This window comes from Pantherophis guttatus, chromosome 9, assembly GCF_059756535.1.
Source record: "Pantherophis guttatus breed Tessera chromosome 9, ASM5975653v1, whole genome shotgun sequence".
Classification (NCBI taxonomy): domain Eukaryota; kingdom Metazoa; phylum Chordata; class Lepidosauria; order Squamata; family Colubridae; genus Pantherophis; species Pantherophis guttatus.
In genome coordinates this window covers 1,031,011-1,051,796 of record NC_142071.1, presented here as the reverse complement: position 1 = coordinate 1,051,796, position 20,786 = coordinate 1,031,011, and the positions used below count along the sequence as shown (strand labels likewise).

Sequence of the window (20,786 nt, the reverse complement as noted above, 5' to 3'; positions counted from 1 at the left end):
GTCCATTGTGAAATAAACCAAGACTTAAAATAAACCAGCCTCGTCAAATAATGGCTTCTTGAAATAAATCAAGAGCAAGCTATGTTTCAAGGGCTGTTTCAACGGACAACTTGTAAACCCAAAACAACAGAACCGGCTCCCCCTTCCAAGCGGGATACTCACTTATTAGGCAGTGCATGTCTTGGGAGTAGCGTGAGTTGTCGGGAATGGTGAAGTTGCCGTCGCAAATCGCCACTTGGCTCTCCCCAAAGGGCAGAGTGAAGTAGCAGAGTTTGTAGAGCAAACAGCCCAGGGCCTGAAAGGAAGAGATTAGCCAATCTTCAGAGTCTCATAGAAGCAGCCGCTGCTCATCCCCACCACTACACAAGAGCTCCCCGTCTTTCACTGTTTTTGCAGTATTGTGATCTGCCTCATTGATGTGGCCACCCTATACCTGCGACCAGGAAAAAAGCATTTTCCTCCAAATAGAGGAATTATGGGGTTCTGCAAGTCGTTATTCTTCCAGGTTTCAGCCTAAAAGGCTCTTCGTCATCCCTGGAAGGTGAATTAAGGAACTGAGTAGTCCAAGTTATGACATGTAACTTTGGTGTTCTACCTGAAGGCCAAATACCTGCAGTTTCTGAATCACAAGATGCCCTGTAACAGGAGTCTCCAACCTTGGCAACTTTAAGACTTGTGGACTTCAGCTCCCAGAATTCCTCAGCCAGGGAGTTGAAGTCCACAAGTCTCAAAGTTGCCAAGGTTGGAGACCCCTCCCCTATAGGAAAGAGGTCATCAGCCACCTAGTCGGGGAGGATGTAAGTAGCCCTGTGAAGCATCTGCATCAAGTGACAATAACAAGGAGAACATCCATCCATCCCTTCATCCCAGATACAAGGACTGTGACACTAGAGCCTGCTTTTCCAAGTGAAACCGAGCAATGATCATTTAATCTACATGCAAAAGAAGAGGAACAAATCTACTATTCCTTGCATATAGACGCTTGGAAGCCAAAGACAAACAACAAACCTTGAAACTTGGGTTTTCATTCAAAAAAAAATGAAACCCAGAGAAACAAGCCTAAGGCAACTCTCTAGATGTGGAAAATGAAGAACACAAAAAGTAGATTGCAAAGATCAGAAAGAAAAGATCAAAGAAAGGGGGGAAACCTCATTTCTTTAAAGATTTTGCCTTGTTTTGATTCTCAAAAGGAATTTTTTTCCAAAAGACAACTGGAGTTTGTTGGGGTTTTTTTCTTTGAATACATTTTGCTTCTCGTTCAAGAAGCTTCTTCAGAAAATGAGTTCTTTATTGGCCAAGTGTGGTTGGACACACAAGAAATTTGTCTCCAGTGCGATTCAAGGTGTTGGTTACCACCTTTAAAGCACTCCATGGCATAGGACCCAGGTACCTCCGAGACCATCTTCTGCCACCAATAGCCTCCCACTGACCAGTTCGCTCCCACAGAGAGGGTCTCCTCCGGGTGCCATCGGCCAAGTTATGTCGGCTGGCAACACCCAGGGGGAGGGCCTTCTCTGTGGGAGCCCCCGCCCTGTGGAATGAACTGCCCCCGGAAATACGTAAGATCTCCGACCTCCGGGGGTTTCGCTGCGCACTGAAGACCCTGTTGTTCCGCCAGGCCGGACTATCAACATAATAGTTTTAAATTGGGGTATTTAAATTTTTGGGGGTTTTAAATCTGAGCCAAATTTATTTAGTTATTTCAAATTTTAATTGTTGTTTTGTCTGTGTTTTTAAATAGGCTGTACACCGCCCTGAGTCCTTCGGGAGAAGGGCGGTATAGAAATAAAATTATTATTATTATTATAAGCTCTCGGTATACATGCAAACAACAAAGTGACAGTTTAAAATACAACTAGTAGGGGCTCAGTATGTCATATGGTTCACTGGGTGTGATCTCGAACGCAGTAAATATTAAACTTGGTTTGGCAGGTCATGCGAGTAGCCTCCGAGCAGCCATCCCTATTTGATGTAATTTACAAGCCACCCTCTCAAAGGGCTTTAGTCCACAGGCATCTAGCAACAGAATGATGCCATGAGTTTTATGGGTCAATTCACAAGCTGATAAGAATTAAACAGACACTTTTGCACATTGACACTTGCCGGCTCATCTAACAGCTCATCCAAACCCAGATTAATTAGTCGCTTATAATTAATCTCCTTACTTCTCCTGGAAAATGAGACTGGGAAGGAACAACCTGCAAAAAACAACAACAGTTCTTCCTGCCCTGGGCTTCCTTGCCATTTGCCCTCCACTCCTTATTTTAAAACCTCTCCCTTACTTGTTCACAGAAAAACTGTAAGAAATAAATCACCCAAGCCTAATACCTAGAAGAGGAGTTGGTTTTAAGTGGGTTTTAAGAGTTTAGTTGCTGAAATTCTGTAACAGGGTCACATTCATCAATCTTGCTAAAGAAGACCGTGCAAACTTGGGAAAAGGATTTACTTCTGGTTTGAGTCAACTGCCCCAAAGCTTGTTATGTGTGTCATGATATCATCACGACTAGAATGTGAAGTATGTAATACGCATGTCAGTCAGTATGCATAATATGCATCATTTGCATAATGATGTGGTAAGGCGTGTGATGTTACTTCCCATGCCTTATTCCCTTCTAAGGCTTCTCAGTTTTGTTCAATTTTTATTTCTACCTTCACAATGGCTGTGAACATTGGACCATGAGAAAGGCTGAGCGTCAAAGAATGGAAGCCTTTGAACTCTGGTGCTGGAGAAGACTCCTGTGAATCCCTTGGACTGCAAGGCGATCCAACCGGTCAGTCCTAGAGGAGATCAACCCTGACTGCTCTTTAGAAGGCCAGATCCTGAAGAGGAAACTCAAATACTTTGGCCACCTAATGAGAAGGAAGGACTCCCTGGAGAAGAGCCTAATGCTGGGAAAGACTGAGGGCAAAAGAAGGACAACAGAGAACGAGGTGGCTGGATGGAGTCACTGAAGCAGTTGGCGTGAGCTTAAATGGAGTCCAGAGGATGGTAGAAGGCCTGGAGGAACATGGTCCATGGGGTCACGATGGGTTGGACATGACTTCACAACTAACAACAACCACCTTCACAATATTATCAGATTCTGAGCAACATTCAGGCCTGAACGATATAAAGACAGACTGCAGTCGAGAATGACATGCTATAAAATATTAACACCAACTCTCTCCATAAAACACTTCAATAAAGCACACCACTAAATATGCCTCATTATATCATTATATATATATAGCCTGGCCATAACAGTCTTGCCTGATTTTGTGATCCCAAAATGACATGTGCTTATCTACGCCAGAAAAGGAAGAGACTCCCTTGGCCCACCATCCCAAGGCAACATACCCAGATATCCGCTTTTGTGGTGATCAGTTTGCCACTGTAGAGGTTGACCATCTCTGGAGCTCTGTACGAGAGGGTGGTATACCTACAACAAAGCCCAAATTTGTGTTTTTGCAATCAAAGAGTAAGCTACAACACTCTGAGCAACCTCATGGAGTTCTGCCCTCCCGTAAAGACAATCAGGATTTTCTGTTCCTTGAACAACCTTTAAAGTTAATATTTGAAATGGCTCAGCAGGTTCAAAAGTAAACAGTTTCAAGGAGACCGTTTCTCCCGCCAGAAAAGGAGACTACTGCATTTTGGATAGTCAAAACAACCCATAATAGATTCCTAGAAATAGTAACTGTTCCCTCCTAGTCTTGAGATAAAATGTCAGGTTTATGTAATTACTGGTGCCAAAATAAAAAGCAGGCTGTTTGGGATTATTTGAACCTGAAAGATATAATAATGGCCTCCAACATAAGCACAATTATTAAAATTCTAGGACTCTGTCAATATCTTTATTCCAATTTCATATTCGTTTTATATGCATGCTAGAAATTCCACCAGCAATAAAGAGCAACCACCCAAAGGATCATTCTCAGGATCTCTTATTCAGTGTGGGAATAATTATTCATTTTAAACTTCTGCCATGTGGCCATCCAGTAATCTTTCAAATGTTCCATCAGATAAACTCAGCAGTTCCTAGCCTAGAATAACAGAAGGGACCATGGAGATCTTCTAGTCCAACCCCCAAACAGGAGATCCTATACCGTTTTGAACAAAAGGTTATCCAACCTCTTCTTAAAAGCCTCCAGAGATGGAGCATCCACAACTTCCGAAGGGAAGCCGTTCCAATGATTAATTGTTCTCACTGTCAGGAAATTTCTCCTTAGTTGGATCTCTCCTTGATTAGTTTCTCGTCTAATTCTCAAAGCGTTCAAATATTCTCAATTTGCTGTAGTTTTTTCAAAGTTCCTCAAAAGGTAGAAATATTTGCTTTTTCTGGAATGTCTGATGTCACCATTGGCCCTTCATTTCTGTATCTTGCCGCTGAATCCTCAGCTCTTTTTTTTTTCCTGATGAAGGGTTACTTAAAATCTTAAAACCTTTGGGATATTATAGTTGGTACTCATAGCTTACACAACTGGGGATTTGGGATTCGTATGGATGTTGGGTGGATCAACGCGGCTATGAAACACCCAAGATAAATGGTGGCATTATTTTGAATCTGTTAGATGTACAATGTTTTAGGTACAAAAAGTCTTTTTTTACAAAAAAAAAAAAAAACCTTGAAAACGGGTAGACTCACTTCTTAATTTCTTCCTCCACTACGTTCACGCCCTCCAACTGAGGATTCTGAGATTTATTGGTGGCGCTCCCAAAGTCACAGAGGACATAATGGCCACGATCGTGTAACAGGACATTCTCCACCTGGAAACAAAACAGGCAGGTAACTGTGATAAGCTCAGGGCAAACAGGTGGGCAGTGGGATTTTTGTTTTGTTTTTTTTGGATAATGGATAACTTCTGGAGCGCACACTGCCCATAACCAGGTATTTCCACGAGACAAACTTTTCAAGCCAAACCAGTTCCTGAGATACTCCAGGGGTTTCCTACCTGAGCTCAAACAGGTAGATGCTGTTGGCCCAGAGCTATGCTTGTAATTATTGGTGGCCCTTTTATTCTGTTTCTGGCCTCTTTTAATTGCCAAGAGTCATTCCTATGGAATATTACTCAGTGTTCTATACCAGATGGGCAGCTACATAAATGTAATAAGGCAAGAGATCTGACCTCTCTAGTTTTAGAGGTGGCACAGTGGTTAAGAGTGCTGTACTGCAGCTACTTCAGCTGACTGCTAGTTCAGCAGATCAGCGGATCAAATCTCACTGGCTCAAGGTTGACTCAGCCTTCCATCCTTCCGAGGTGGGTAAAATGAGGATATGCTATTTAGTATACTGTCTTTGGTGTAAGCCGCCCAGAGTCCTCAGAGAGTAGGCGGCATAGAAATATGATTAATAAATAAAAAATAAATAAATAAATATTTCAGAGTTTTTTACTCCCTGGAGGGGAAGCAGGGAGTCACTGGGGTGAAATAGCAGCTTTGCAACCAATCTACAAATTCATATTCTCAGTCATCCAGGTCATGGTTGTCCCAAAGGAGCTTTTTTCAAGAGGCAACTAGAATTTCTTGGTCTTCTTTGAAGATGTTTCGCTTCTCATCCAAGAAGCTTCTTCAGCTCTGTATGTCCGTATGACTAAATGCTTTAAAGCAGGGGTCTCCAACCTTGGCAACATGAAGCCCGGAGGACTTCAACTCCCAGAATTCCTCAACCAGCAAAGCTTCTGGGAGTTGAAGTCCTCCAGGCTTCAAGTTGCCAAGGTTGGAGACCCCTGCTTTAAAAAGTGGCATAATCTGCCACTCCTGCCATCCCTTGTGTAATCCTCTTGCTCTCTGGAAGAGATCCTTAAAGCTCACCCAGGTGGAAAGGCAGGAACAGATATTGTGCCTTTCCCCTTAGGACATACCCAACCGCCCCAGGCCTTTGTACAAGACCCGCAATTGCTACCTTCAGATCCCTGTGGACGATCGGGGATTTGAACTGGTGCAGCCTGGCCACCGCTTCACAAGTGTCGCAAAAGATCTGCAGGACTTCGTTTTCCGTGAATCCCGTCTGCAAGCGCTGGTTCATCAAATTCACCACTTGGCCTCCTGGAGGAGAGGAAGGAAGAGAAGGAAGGCCAAAGCCATCAGGCGGATCCATACACACGGATTTGAAACCCAGGTTCAACAAGATGATTCCCGCGTTCACTCGACCCAGAAACAAGCCACCTTATTATGCTGGACTGTTGAGGGCCTGGCTTGAACAAAGTCACCGGACAGAACAGAGGAGGGACTCCACAAAACCTTCAGCTGCCCCAGCCTCGTTTTAGCTTAAGTTGGCATGTTGTGCAAAGCTGGCCATGCACAGGTACAGTATATGTGGTACCTTGCTCATTAGTAGTAACTGTGAGAGAGATCTTGGAGTCCTAGTGGACAACCATTTAGATATGAGCCAGCCGTGTGCAGCAGCTGCCAAAAAAGCCAACACAGTTCTGGGCTACATAAACAGAGGGATAGAATCAAGAACACGTGAAGTGTTAATACCACTTTGTAAGGCCTTGATAAGGCCACACTTAGAATCCTGCATCCAGTTTTGGTCGCCACGATGTAAAAAAGATGTGGAGACTCTGGAAAGAGTGCAGAGAAGAGCAACGAAGATGATTAGGGGACTGAAGGCTAAAACATAGGAAGAATGGTTGCAGGAACTGGGTATGTCTAATTTGATGAAAAGAAGGACATGGGGAGACTGAGAGCATCTTCCAATATCTCAGAGGTTGCCACAAAGAAGAGGGAGTCAAACTATTCTCCAAAGCACCTGAGGGTAGAACAAGAAGCAATGGGTGGAAACTAATCAAGGAGAGAAGCAACCTAGAACTAAGGAGAACTTTCCTGACAGTGAGAACAATTAATAAGTGGAACAACTTTCCTGCAGAAGTTGTGAATGCTCCAACACTGGAAGTTTTTAAGAAGATGTTGGATAACCATTTATCTGAAGTGGTGTAGGGTTTCCTGTCTAAGCAGGGGGTTGGACTAGAAGACCTCCAAGGTCCCTTCCAACTGTAGAATAACATCCTATTCTAACTCTCCCAAGGCATCAGGACACCAAGGGACTGGGGGTGGGGGGGAAGTGACAAGCTAAAATGTCCACCTTGCTCAAAGCTCCGTCTTTATACGGGCTGCCTGCAGGCTGTTTCTGAGCCAGACAGAGAGGAGACGAGAGGCCCAATTGCACATCGTTGGCGTGCAAACTAAAGGCCCTCGGATCCATGGCGAGAAGGACGCACATCGCTATTTCTGGCAAAGAGGGAGGTGAAGCCTTTAAGAGGAGTGATTGATTCTCTGTTCCTTCTCCATCAATTCAGACTTCTAAAGAAGGAAAGCTGGTATTGATGGGAGCTGATGCAGAGATAAGTAAAACTGCTGTCAAGAGACTGTCAAGTGGCTCTTCGCTAAAGGAGGCCAATTCCTGGATCTTTCCCCATTTCTCCTCTAAGCAGACCAGCGGATGACTCCCAGAGGCAAGAGGAGAATGGTTCCCAAACGTTGCCCTCAAGTTCACCTGGGAGCCACAATTCTCCCCTCCAAATTCTATAGAAATGCAAACAACCTGGATGGCTTCTCCATACTGATCTCTAAGAAGCTGGGAAAACTCCCCTGCAAGGACCCCCCAACCCCTTTCGTGCAAGGTAAAAGAAAGCAGCAGCCACTTCATTATCCAAAAATGTTTGCAAGTGTCTTCAGATCTGAAGATTTGGGGTTAGAAATTCACGGCTGCCTCCCGAAACCAGGTTCCATCTAGTGTTGGCAGGGTGGCTGCAAGTTCTTGACTGCAAAGGCATGAAAATTTAGGGACCATTCCTTTGTCCTTTGTGGGGTGGGGCAGGCTAGAGAGCTTGCTTCTGAAAGTGGATAGGACTGGAACCAGAACTCGGTGCATCCCCATTAAATGTATTTTGGATGCATTTACTAAATAGTTACTTTCGTCACATTAACAATGACAATTTCAGCAACTCTGCTTGGAGGAGATCTGTAGCTGCACTCCAGTGCTGTGGGGCAAAAAGAAAAAAGAAAAAAAAAACCTGGAGCCACATCTCCCTGAGCATTCTAGGGCCAGCAACTGTTCTCCATCTCTGTTTTTGAAAGAAGCACAAAGGCTTTTGCAGAGCCGAGAATCATAAGACTGTGGCAGGATGTAAATTCAATAAATAATAAATAGCAATTAGCAATGCTTCTCCTTCAAGAGGGACTTTTATAAGCCACCCACCCCATCAAATTATTTGTGGTTTGTATATGGCTGCCTGCCTGTTCAAGTAGGTTGCATACATTGTCAAAGAGAAGAAATGTATTTATCACCTTCACTGTTATCTTTGTGTTCTGCTTTTCTGTTCTTTCTTTTTTGCTATTAATTAAAAAACAATAACAACAATAGTGCTTTCACAATGAGGAGTTGTGGAGCCTAGTTTAGCTCAACAGACAGAAGCACTGTAATTTAACACCAGCTGTCTGCAATTAAAGTAAGATCGAATCTCCCCAGGCTCAAGGTTGACTCAGCCTTCCATCCTTTCTAAGGTAGGTAAATTGAGGACCCAGTTTGTGGGTGCAATAAGCTGACTTTGTATAAATATAAAAAAGTATGAAGGTTATTGCTTAACGCACTGTAAGCCGCCCTGAGTCTCCGGAGAAGGGCAGCATATAAATCAAATTTAAAAAAAAAAAATGCTTTACAGCCCTCTCTAAGCACTTTACAGTGTTAGCATGTTGCCCCCAAGCAAACTGGGTCCTCATTTTACAGACCTCAGAAGGATGGAAGGCCAAGTCGATCTTAAATATGTCAGGATCGAACTCCTGGCAGTGGGCAGAATCAGCCAGCAATACTGCACTCTAACCACTGCACCACCACGGCTCAATAAATAAATGAACTATGTTCTATAAATACAATTAATGTAAAATGTTAAGGTTTCAATGTTCCCTTTTTGCTATTTTTCCGATTTGCCTGGAGTCAATAACCCAACTACCCCGGTTAAAGGAAATGTGGCACTGAAGGCATAATTTTCTGCTTCAAAGAGAAGCAGCTGTTTGAAAATCAGTTTTCACCACTTTCCCACTTTCTGCAAAATAGGAAAGATAATCGATGGGAGATTTTTGTGATTAATTTGCACCAAAACAGTAAAAACTGCACTGATTCGATTTCAGCTTAAGCCGAGGCGTGGCAGTCCCAAGTCAGTCCTACAATTTAGCCAAAAGTCTGGTTCTCTTGGGAAAAGTTAAGAACTTTGCAGAATTCAAGAAGTAGTAGATGGCTTGGAAATGTGGCTGCCGTGAATATTTACATACCTCGGCAAAAATCCATCAAGATTAGGACTTCCCAGACATCTCCGCTGCTCACCGAGTTGATTGTGGAGTCAATGTAGCCAACAATATTCTTGTGTCCCACAAGATCCCTCTGGAAAAGAACAAAAAGCACACCTTGACTGTAAACCTCAGCATAAACAAACCTACATGCAAGGCTACTAATTTCCTAATTCAGAGGTCTTCAAACTTGGCAGCTTTAAGACTTGTGGACTTCAACTCCCAGAATTCTCCAGCTGGAGAATTCTGGGAGTTGAAGTCCACAAGTCTTAAAGCTGCCAAGTTTGAGGACCCCTGTCCTAATTGAACAAAGAAAATTCCTGGTGTTTGTTTTTTTTCCCCCTTTTACCAGCCTGCTTGCTGGTTGTTCCTTGACCCTTAGCCTTACATCTGATCTCCATGGCCCAGTTCCAAGTTGCTGAGTTTAAACAAGTCGCTCCTTCAAGGTTTAAAAGATCAACTAGTATTGCACGACTTCTCTCATTAACTGCTGTTTTTTCCCTGCTCCGTCTCTTAAAAATGCTTATCGTCCCGTGTAAACATACCATAAGGCGTGGATCACGAGGGCTCCACATACTTACCATAATCTGGATTTCCCGTTTGCAAACTTGTAAATCGTATTCGTTGTTCACGTACATTCGTTTGAGGGCACATTTCATCCCACTGCTAGTCCTCACCAGAAATACGATAGCGAAGCCACCTGCAAAGGCAAGAGAGAACACAGCTCAGCTAGTATAATAATCTGACTATGGACTTACCTGGCCCAGAGTGAGGAGCCACATGAATTGGGATGGGAATAGCGGAGCAACCCCTGTTTAGATGTCTACCCTGTCTACCTGTTTAGCTGTCTACCCTGCTGGAAGATCCAGCTTCTCAGGGTCTCCCATTCTGGAACAGAATCCAGTTGATCACTACATAGGAATTCCCTTTTAGTTTGGGAACAGATGCCTGAATTATCTTTTTTTCCCCTGCTTTCCTTTCCATTCCCTTCATCATTTTTTCAGGCTACAAACTGTTCACTGATTGTACGCAACTGCCCTGCATGTCATTTTCAACAGCAAAATTCAAATAGTTTAGAGGTACATCTTCACATGTGTTTTGAATCAAACGAATGTGAAAATGAGTACGGTATGAATTCAAGCAGTTTAAATCAATTTTTAAACAGATCTAATGTTTCCAAAACGGCAAGAGCAAAAAAAGGGAATTTGTGCATAGTTTTCCTACACATGAAGAGTCCATTGGCATCTCCCTCCTTCTCTAAAGTAGCTACCATGATATTCTGACAGCCACTACAGCTTATATATTGTGCTGCCCCACTCACTCACACGCACATGTAATGATGATTTGGTGGGTTTATTAATATTCTCCAGCAATTCCCTTCCTCAAAAATCCAGAACTGTCCCAATTAAATCCAGCCAAAAGCAGAACAATGCTAGTCCACAAAGCAATAGCCAATGCTACAAGGCCCTTGAGAGTTTCCCAAACAAGATAAATCCACCAGATAAAATTAAATCCACAATACAAGAGGGTTCACGAGCCCAGAAAAATCCAGAATTCACAAAGCATGAGCCAAAGCGAGGCAGGAATCGCAACAACCAGGAAACATGCAGCTAGGAAATGAATATTTTGTTCCCCACGTCGTCTCCATCTGTCCGCTGTGCTAAAGAGCCAGCTTCTGGTGCAGCCATTCAAGAGGATTGAGGCTGCCTCCTCGCGTGTAATCGGGCTGACCTTCGTTGCTCCTGCCTTTTCTCTTCCCTACATGTTCTTGGATCAGGTACAGAAGGCAGTTCCTCTTCCTCCTCGCTGACCGGCTTCCCCACCTGAAGCCTCAGGGCTCTCATCCAAATCCCTCTCAACCAGCAGTTTCTCTCCCATCAACCACTCCCCCTCACTTGGACTCACAACCCCTGCCTCACAGCCATTGACAAACTCCCCTCCAGACATGCCTGGGGCTGGTTCCTCCTCCTCCTCTGAACCAACATCTGGGGAAGCATCTGGAGAAGTGCATTGCATGTATCTGCTTAAAGCCTTTTTTCCAGAGATGCAAACAAGCAAGGAAGCACCGCTATCCAAGGGGGCAAGTTTGAAAAATCAAAGACGAGAACATATTCACAGGAACAGGCTGTTATGCAAACAAGAGTTGTTCCACAGTGTTTTCTTGCTCCATTAATTTGCATTCGGCAGGGATGCTTGGAATTAAGAGAGAGGATCAAAGCCACAAAAAGACAACATTCCCCCAGATTCAGAGTCAGTTTCATGTCTATGACTCACGAGTTGCAATTATGAATCTGCCCTTTCAACGTAGATTCAAATACAGCACAAGAACCTCCCCGAGAGAGCCTGGACTTCCAAAAATAACCCCCAGGGCTTAATTGGATGGCAGCACCTTGGATCCACTGCCCAATTCCACTAAAGAAGCCACAGTCCTTGGAGCCAAACCACAATCAATGTTCCCACCGGGCACCGTTTTACCACATTCCACCCTGCAAAGGGTCACTGGATGGCTCAAAGCCTCTTTTCCGCTGGAGAAGAGGAGGAAGCTTTCTTGAAACTACCCAGAAACCCACAAAATGGGCCGAAATCACAACACTGACATTTCAGGGCCACACTCTCAGGGTGTGGAGGCCCCCACGCAACCCAGCATAAACCACCTTCCATTCAGCACTTTTGCAATAAGGTTTCAGATGGAAAAAATTGCTGCGGTAAGAGAGAGAGAGGGAGGAGAGAGAGAGAGAGAAAAAGAGAGAGACAGAGATTTAATTTTCACAATTGGATTATCTGTGGGTGGCACATTTTTCATGGTACTTTTGTTAAAAATTTGAGGGTTTGCTCACCTGTGCATAAACATATATGCAAGTATGTGTGGGATATACCGCCCTTTAAAAAAAGGCCTGGTGAGAAGGTGGCTCTCCATGCTTGTTCAGCACATGTCTGGATTAGCCTATCAATCTTGCCCTCTCCCAAATACGAAAAACCATTCTTCTAACCAGAAACTAGCCAGCATCGTTCCCTCACTAGTTTACAGTGATAATACCCAGATTTATTCACTCCAGAAGAAGAAAAGGAAGCTTCAAAATCATGTAAGTTTACTACCAACTCAAACCTGTAGCCTACATTCAATAAGGCACTCTCTGCATTTCTCTGTTTTCCAAGAAATACAGGACAAAGCAAAAACAAGATAAATTTACACTCTTAACTTACTTTCAGATGGAAAGGAGTATTAATATAAATAAATGTAAACACCCTTTCCTGAAAATAAAGATGATTCCAAATTTTGAAACCCTTCCCAAATGAATAATGTACAGGAAAAGAATTAACACAAAAAAGTATTGTCAGGTTTCGATGTCATCTCAAATAAATTGCACTCCCAAACAATTAATCTTTGCTGAAATATTCCATTTATTGAGTACGACAGATCTGGCCCCGACTTCGTCGTGGCCGATACTAACCCTCTGACCCCAAAATCCTTCCCTTTCCGATCCCCAATTCTCATCTTCTCATTGGCCATCTTCCAAGTCAGTCTCCCCAGCTTCTGACCTTACCCCACAGGAATGTCCCCCCTCCCATCCCATCTCCTAGGGGATATTATCTACAGAGAAAATAAGTAGATGAAAAGTCAAGCCTCGTCTCCTCCTTTTTATGGCAGCATCAGAATGCTGACAAGTATATTATCAGGAGAAATATATAAGACAAGGACACGAACTTTTTACTAACTGTTGATTTATTTTTCTTTTATTTTCTTTATTGCAATTACTGTATAGTCTATATTCTCACTGTTGTCCAATGGACCATTCTCTCCATTTTCGCTGCCTTTCAATATTCTTAAACTCTTCTTGGAGCGCAAGCAAATCATCTTCAGTTTTATTCGTGAGGTTTCCTCCAATGCCACTCCACAAATGAGTGGATGGGCAGAAGCGGCTGAGGCAGGAACCAACCGGTCCCAATCCAGTCGCCACCGTTGAAGAAATGCCAAGCAGACGCTCCAACTCTCAAAGCCAAGGAAGGGACCGGCCCAACGACCACCGACGCGGACTTGAAAAAGGCCTAGAATAGTGATGGCGAACCTTTTCGGCACCTAGTGCACAAACTGGAACACGGATGCACGTATATGCATGTGTGTGCACCGGAGCGCCGGAAACACGAAGACCAGCTGGCCAGGGCGTGCATGCCTGTTTAATGGCCGTTTTGGCCATTTTTTGGGCTGTTTTCAGGCCATTTTTCAGGCTGACCTGAAAACAGCCTGAAAACAGCCCAAAAAAACCACCTGAAAATGGCCCAAAAAAGACATTTTTTTAGCCATTTTTCAAGCAGTTTTCAGGCCGTTTTCTGGTGCTCCAGTGCCCACAAAGACCAGCTGGAAACCAGACGATCAGCTGCTGATGGCGTGCGTGCCCACAACGAGGGCTCTGTATGCCACCTCTGGCACACGTGGAATAAGTTCGCCATCACAGGCCTAAAATCTCAACCCTGGAGCAAACCTACACTCAGGGTTTGATTTCTGTCTTCTGCAGTGAAACAATTGCTCTGGCTGGGTCACATCTGGGAGCTTCTGCCACAGGGGAGTTCCTGGATATCCCTCAAGCACCTGGACCACCATGCCTGCCTTCCGGAGAGATACGGGGGCTCCTGACCCCTTCAGATGCTCTTCATCCTCCCCTCTCATTATTCTTGGCAAAGCAGGAGCAGCATCTCCCCTTTCTCCATCTCTCCAGTTGCTTTCAGCCAACAGCAAGGCAGCTTCTATGTTTTCGGCAGCATCTGCCTTCCCAGCCCAGATATCCAGATGCTTGGAAAATTAAAGGCAGCCCGCCCTACCCAGCTGTGGTTTCAAAGGCGGAACATTTGTGGAACGTTCATCTTTTTTTTTCATGTGAATATTTTTTTTTTTAACCAAAACCTGCAGAAGAGGAGGAGGAGGAGGAGGAGGAGAAGCAAGTGACAATTGGGACCTTGGCCAAATGAGCTGCTTCCTAGCAAGCCGAGAGATTCCGTCTGCTGGGTCCTTTGGCACCTGATCACGGGATATCAGCTTATTCCTTGTTTATTCTAGCAGGGTAAGGCAGTCTGGGTGACTCACGCAACTTAAGAGATGGTGGGACGCTGCTAAGAAGCGTGAGATCCAAAGGTCAACCAGCCCATCTGAGGAGGAGGAGGAGGAGGAGGAGGAAGAGGAGGAGGAGGCAACACAGAGGAATTTAGCCAAGGAGGCAGGATCTTTCCTGCCCGGCCTCTCCATCCGACTGCTCCAGAGCCACCAGACTCTTCCTCCTGGGTTTCCCTTCTGGTCAAGAGGAGGCTCAGCCACTTAAAAGAGCCTCAGAGAAGCTCTGCCTCTCTGCTTGCTTTTATTTGGTTATTGATTGTTCCTGTTGTTTTCTTCAGTTTAAAGGAAAGTATTCAAAAACAGCTTCTTTTAAAGTGCCATCAATAACCACAAAATTACTTCAGATTAGATTACAGATTAACAGAGTTGGAAGGGACCTTGCAGGTCATCTAGTCCAACCCCACCCCCCCACCCCCGCCCAAGCAGATCCTATACCATTTGAACCAGTTGAAACCCACCGATTTGATTATTTGTATCCCATGACTATCATTAAGTGTTGTACCTTATGATTCTTGACAGATGTATCTTGTCTTTTATGTACACCGAGAGCGTATGCACCAAGACAAATTCCTTGTGTGTCCAATCACACTTGGCCAATAAGGAATTCTATTCTGTTCTGTTCTGTTCTGTTCTGTTCTGTTCTGTTCTATTCTATTCTATTCTATTCTATTCTATTCTATTCTATTCTATTCTATTCTATTCTATTCTATTCTATTCTATTCTATTCTATTCTATTCTATTCTATTCCATTCCATTCCACTCCACTCCACTCCACTCCACTCCACTCCACTCCACTCCACTCCACTCCATTCTACATTCTCTATCCTATTCCTATTCCTATTACATTCCATTCTATTCTCTTCCCACCCACGACTCCTGGAGAAAGCCTGCCAGGTATCAATGCTGCTCCCCAGCCGTCATTCTCCCAGAAATCCTCTCTGATACTGCAATAGGAAGCGGCCAACTCTTTGCTGGCTTGCATTCCCTCTGTAGCTTAGCCAAGCAGGCAGGACGGCTGTCTGCAGAAATCCCTTTCCAAACTAGAGTAATTGCTGCAGTAAGAATCCAGGTCCTTATTTTGTGTTTTTTTTTAAAAAAAATAATCAAACAGGAATGTGAAGAATAGAAGAATGGTGATTTTTTTTTTTTGAAGGAGTTATCTCAGTGGCTGTTCTTTCAGCCGGCAACATGCCAACGCACACAAAGAAGAACAGCGGAACACAACAGAACAAAAGTCCTGCAGATGTAATGATTTTTAAAGCAAGGTATCAAAACTCTCTTTCATCTCGCACAGTCCCTAGACTGGTATAGTTTTCCGGAGATCTCCAACCCAGCTTCTTCCGTCAGGCTTGGCTGACATGGCTTTGAGCCACAGACTCCCACTCCTCTCGGAAAAGGGCAAGGCGATAGCAAAAATGAAGTCACACCCCGTCCGCGTTCAGAAGTTCAACCTGGGTGAATGCTGAGCACTAGATTTTTTTTTCCAGGCTCTGCCCAACACCTAGATTGACAGATGAGATACAGGGTTTTGCTTCTCTCTTCCCTATCAGGCGCTCTTCCCCAGTCACTCATGTGGCTCATTCAAACCATAATCTGGTACTGGATGCACTCGTTGGCAACGTCCGTGAATCAGAACAATGAACACCTGTGGGGTGTTAGTCATGAATGATATGATGACATAAGAATGCAAGCAGATCCGCCCAAAGAGAGCTCTACGGAGATTCTCAATCATCCAGGTCAGAGGTCTCCAACCTTGGCAACTTTAAGACTTGTAGATAGCAGCAGCAGCAGCATAACAATGGACTCCTTAATTTTTATAGCTAAGAACTGTATATTTTTGAAGAAACAAAGGCTGTAACTAATAAAAACTGTAAAGGGGGGGGGAGACACTTGTAGACTTCAATTCCCAGAATTCCCCATCCAGAATTCTGGCTGGGGAATTCTGGGAGTTGAAGTCACAAAGTTTTAAAGTTGCCAAGTGGTTGGAGACCCCTGGTTTGGTGTTGGTGCACTCAGGCAATATGCCTTTAGTTAAAACTAAACTTTGAAAAAGGTAGTTCAGCATAATGGACCAGCCCAGTTATTCAAAACGAAAGGATCATGAGTTTAAGTTGGTCTCCCTACCAGGCAAACTTTTAGGACTGATATCCTGTTTCCTCCAAAATAAGACACCCTCTGATAATAAGCCCAATCGGGCTTTTGCGCGCATGGCAATAAGGCCAAGCACTTATTTCAGGGTTAAAAAAATATAAGACAGGGTCTTGTTTTCAGGGAAACATGGTATCTATCTATCTATCTATCTATCTATCTATCTATCTATCTATCTATCTATCTCCCCTCTCTCTCTTATCAATCTCTCTCTCTCTCTCATCTGTCTATCTATCTCCCCTCTCTCTTATCAAACTCTCTCTCTCTCTCTCATCTATCTGTCTGTCTATCTATCTATCTATCTATCTATTTATCTATCTATCTATCTCTTATCAAACTCTCTCTCTCTCTCATCTATCTATCTATCTATCTATCTATCTATCTATCTATCTATCTATCTATCTATCTATCTATCTATCATCTACCCTGTTTCCCCCAAAATAAGACACCCCCTGATAATAAGCCCAATCGAGCTTTTGAGCGCATGGCAATAAGGCCAAGCGCTTATTTCAGGGTTCAAAAAAATATAAGGCAGGGTCTTGTTTTCGGGAAAACGTGGTCGCAGTTGTGTTTCTTCCCTAAACAGGACCAAAACCTCTTATCTTATGCTGACCTTCAATGGCATCTGGAAAGGAGGGGAAAGTGGTACAATAAAGCTGAATGGATCCAATCAGAGAAGATATTTCAGCTTTTCCCGAGTCATAAGCAACATCTGGCCTTTGCACTGCAGGCCGGGGGGGGGGGCACTTAGTGACAGGACAAGGATGATCTTCAAAGTCCCTTCCATATGCTCTTTAAAAAAAACTAAATTCAATGATGCTTAAATTTAGACGCTATAAATTTGACTCCGGGGATTCGGGTTCTGCCCCCCAAGGCTTTGAACTAAACATGAAACGTTCCCCCAGCTGTAGCTGAAAGAGGATCTTTCATTTGCAGCCTCTTTCAATGACAGCAAGTCCATCAATGGACTCCAAAAATGAAGCTCGTGGAACAGTAACACCATTCAGAACCAGGGCTAAATCTGGGCTTGGAAAAAAGGCAACTGGAAGAGCTGCAGAGCACACGCTGGCTGATTTCCCAAAGCTAAACAGGGCAAGGGCCGAATAATGACTTAGATGGACCATCACCAAGAAATCATCAAATGCTGCATCAACACACCCAGGAAAGTGGCAGTGACAAACAACTCCCGTACGGTCAGCGAGAAACCTCCGTGGATGTCTCCAGGTAGTCATTGCTCAGCAAAATGCGTATCATGTCCTATCACTTATGTGGGTATATGCATCATTTTGCATTTATTTATTTTGTCATGTTCGTGTAGCCTATATTGGAGGAAATGGCCCTTTGAGAGCAACGAAATTTCATTTTAATGCATGCCGATTAGTGTACATTCAAAGTGGCCCATAAAACAAAACGTTATTATTAGTTGTTATTAGTTATAAGGGGACGACGAGGGCTACAAGGCAAGGATTCCAGAAAAATGGAGGATTATTGGGCACACGGGTGTCTACAGATAGTCCTCGACTTATGGCCCCAGCTGGGCCCAAAGTTTCTGTTGCTAAGTGAAACAGTTGTTAAGTGAGTTTTGCCCCATTTTACAACCACAGTCATTATATGAAACACTGCAGTTGGTAAGTTAGTCACACGGTCGTTCCGTGAATCTGGTGGCAACTTGAAAGCTTCACATTTGGCTTCCCCATTTGCTTGTCAGGTCACAAAAGGGGATCATCACGTGACCCAGGGACACTGCGACCGTCATAACTATGAGTCGGTGGCCAAGAGTAGAATTTTGAACACGTGACCATGGGGATGCTACAATGGTCGTAGGTGTGAAAAAGTCATAAGTCACTTTTTTCAGTGCCGTCGTAACTTCGGTCATTAAACGAACTGTTGTAAGTCAAGGACTACCTGTACAATAAATCAGGGGTGTCCAACTTCGGCAACTTTAAGACTTGTGGACTTCAAATCTCAGAATTTCCCAGCCGGCATTCTGGGAGTTGAAGAAGTCAAACAAGCCTTAAAGTTGCCATGCAATAAATGCTTTATAAAAGAAAGAAGAACGCAAGTGGTCCTGAGTTCAAAAACACACCTTGCGCAGGATGTTGTGAAGCTTGATTCCACTGGAATTGCACAGAAAAGTTCTCCAGGGCCAAAGAGCCAGGGAAATAGCCGAGGGAAAGGAATGTGAAGATTGAGCCAAACCAGGGTGGATAAAAATCACTGATTTTTTTTTACTTAAATCGGATTTTTTTGATTTAAAATGGATTTTTTTTATTTTTATCAAATTTATTTTAATAAAAAACTTTTGGGGTAAAAATCTATCGTAAGATAGTTTTCTATTTAAGATACATAAATAATTGAGTTTATTCAGCATGAAATGGAGCTTAGTTACGTAGCATGAGGCTGTATATTCTGCAACACTGGGACTATCGGTGAGTCAACAGTGGGTCAAAGCAGTAGCAGAGATGACAGTTGCTCTTTAAAAATTATGATTTAAATCGAGTGGATTTAAATCAAGCCTTTTTACTAGTGATTTAAGTCATGATTTAAATTGTGATTTAAATCAACTCGATTTAAATCAAATCCACCCTGAGCCAAACACTCAAAATGTTCACCACCTACTCCTAGAAACTCCTTGATCCTGTTTGCAGCCAGGCAGCAGGTAAACCAGGAGAAGGGCGGTATACAAATTTAAATAAAATAAATAAATAAATAAAATAAACCACTTGTAGGCTTTCGTCATCGAAGAGCACCCTTCAGCAGTTTGTAAGTCTGCATAATGAAGTCATTAATATGGTAATTCCAACTACAGAGTCTCCAACTGCTGCGTAACAAGATGCTGAGAATCAGCCCGAAGAGACTTCAGAAAAGAGGATAAAACCTTCCCAGCTGCCTCGGAATAATAGGCCGGAGTCTATTTGACTTGCAAGTCTTGAAGGGCTCCTAAGGCTGGCCAATTCTGCTTTAAAGAAGATTAAATTACCGATCAGAGGGCAGTTAAAACTGTTGTGCTACGCCCCCCAATCCTGTTGGCTGCCAGATCGCATCCCTGTGTGATCGGTGGGCATCTGGACGTGGAGTTCGGAGTGACTTCCACTTTTACCCAATGTCCTAATGACCTTTTCTGATGGCTTGGCACATCCCCCCAGCATGCTCGCATTGAGAAACACGCCGGGATGCCAGACAACACTGGATTGTTATGCACTACAAAGTTTACAAGCTGCCATTCGGCGGAACAGGCTTTCGCAGGGAGACTTCCTAGGTGGAGGGTTGATCCACATGTGAAGGTCTAACCAGCGGGTAATCGAACCGCTGAATGCAGACCCCACTTAGGCTGCCTTGAGCTGCTGAAGGAAAGGCAGGACACCAATCCAGCAAATAAATACACAACTGACTTTTCTTGTTCCAAAGTGCCACTTTCATTGGTGATTAAACTAAGATGATCAAAGGCCTGGAGATTAAACCATATGAAGAACGGTGGCAAGAATTGGGCATGGCCAGTCTTGAGAAAAGGAGGATTTTGGGGAGGGGGGGAACGACATAATAGCAGTATTCTACTATTTGAGGGGCTGCCCCAAAGAAGAGGGGGTCAAGCTATTCTCCAAAGCGCCTGAAGGCAGGATAAGAAGCAATGGATGGAAACTCATCAAGGAGAGAAGCAACCTGGAATTAAGGAGAAACTTCCTAACAGTGAGGACAATTAATCAGTGGAACTTCAGAAATTGTAGGGGCTTCGTAACTGGAGGCTTTTAAGAAGAGATTGGACAGTCACTTGTCTGGAATGGTATAGGGTCTCCTGCTCGAGCAGGGGGTTAGACTGGAAGACCTCTGGGGATCCCTTCCAGCTCTATTCTGATTGATTGAATTGTTCCGTCCTTTTTAGAAGGTTGTGATCTGCTGGGATTGTGACTGAGTCCCTCGGGAGAAGGGCGGTATACAAATATAATAATAATATATATAATAAACTAAACTGTCCCCCATGCCCACCAAGCCTAGGTGGATTCACACAACAGTCTTAGCGTGGTTAATGAAGCAACCTAGTTTCTGAGGCCACACCATTCCAAAACTGAGCAAACAACTGACACAGCCTGCTGAACAACAAAAGTACCAGCTCAGCTTCATAGAAACCAATCTTAGCATATTGCTAAATGCTACTTTAACTGGCCTGGAGCTCTGCATGGTATATGAACACAGCCAGCCAGAGATTCACAGATTTGGCATCCACCGAGGAAATTCACCGAGCCCAGATGCGGCCACCCCCAGGCCAAT

At 43.9% G+C, this 20,786-nt stretch overlaps 1 protein-coding gene across 22 annotated transcripts in view; it reads right to left on the bottom strand.

Moving 5' to 3' along the window:
- AAK1 (AP2 associated kinase 1) overlaps positions 1-20,786 on the bottom strand; it is a 72,109-nt gene that overhangs the window by 43,876 nt on the left and 7,447 nt on the right. For 20 of the 22 annotated variants that reach the window (XM_087875767.1, XM_087875756.1, XM_060683310.2 and 17 more), the window contains exons 3-8: positions 9,847-9,965; positions 9,251-9,359; positions 5,883-6,025; positions 4,626-4,747; positions 3,338-3,419; positions 163-295 (exon numbers count right to left, since the gene is read on the bottom strand). In XM_087875767.1, the coding sequence (XP_087731893.1) occupies positions 163-295; positions 3,338-3,419; positions 4,626-4,747; positions 5,883-6,025; positions 9,251-9,359; positions 9,847-9,965 (708 nt within the window). Of the gene's footprint in view, positions 1-162; positions 296-3,337; positions 3,420-4,625; positions 4,748-5,882; positions 6,026-9,250; positions 9,360-9,846; positions 9,966-10,996; positions 11,204-20,786 lie in introns of those variants that run through there. The other 2 variants (XM_087875760.1, XM_087875762.1) reach the window with 1 other exon arrangement.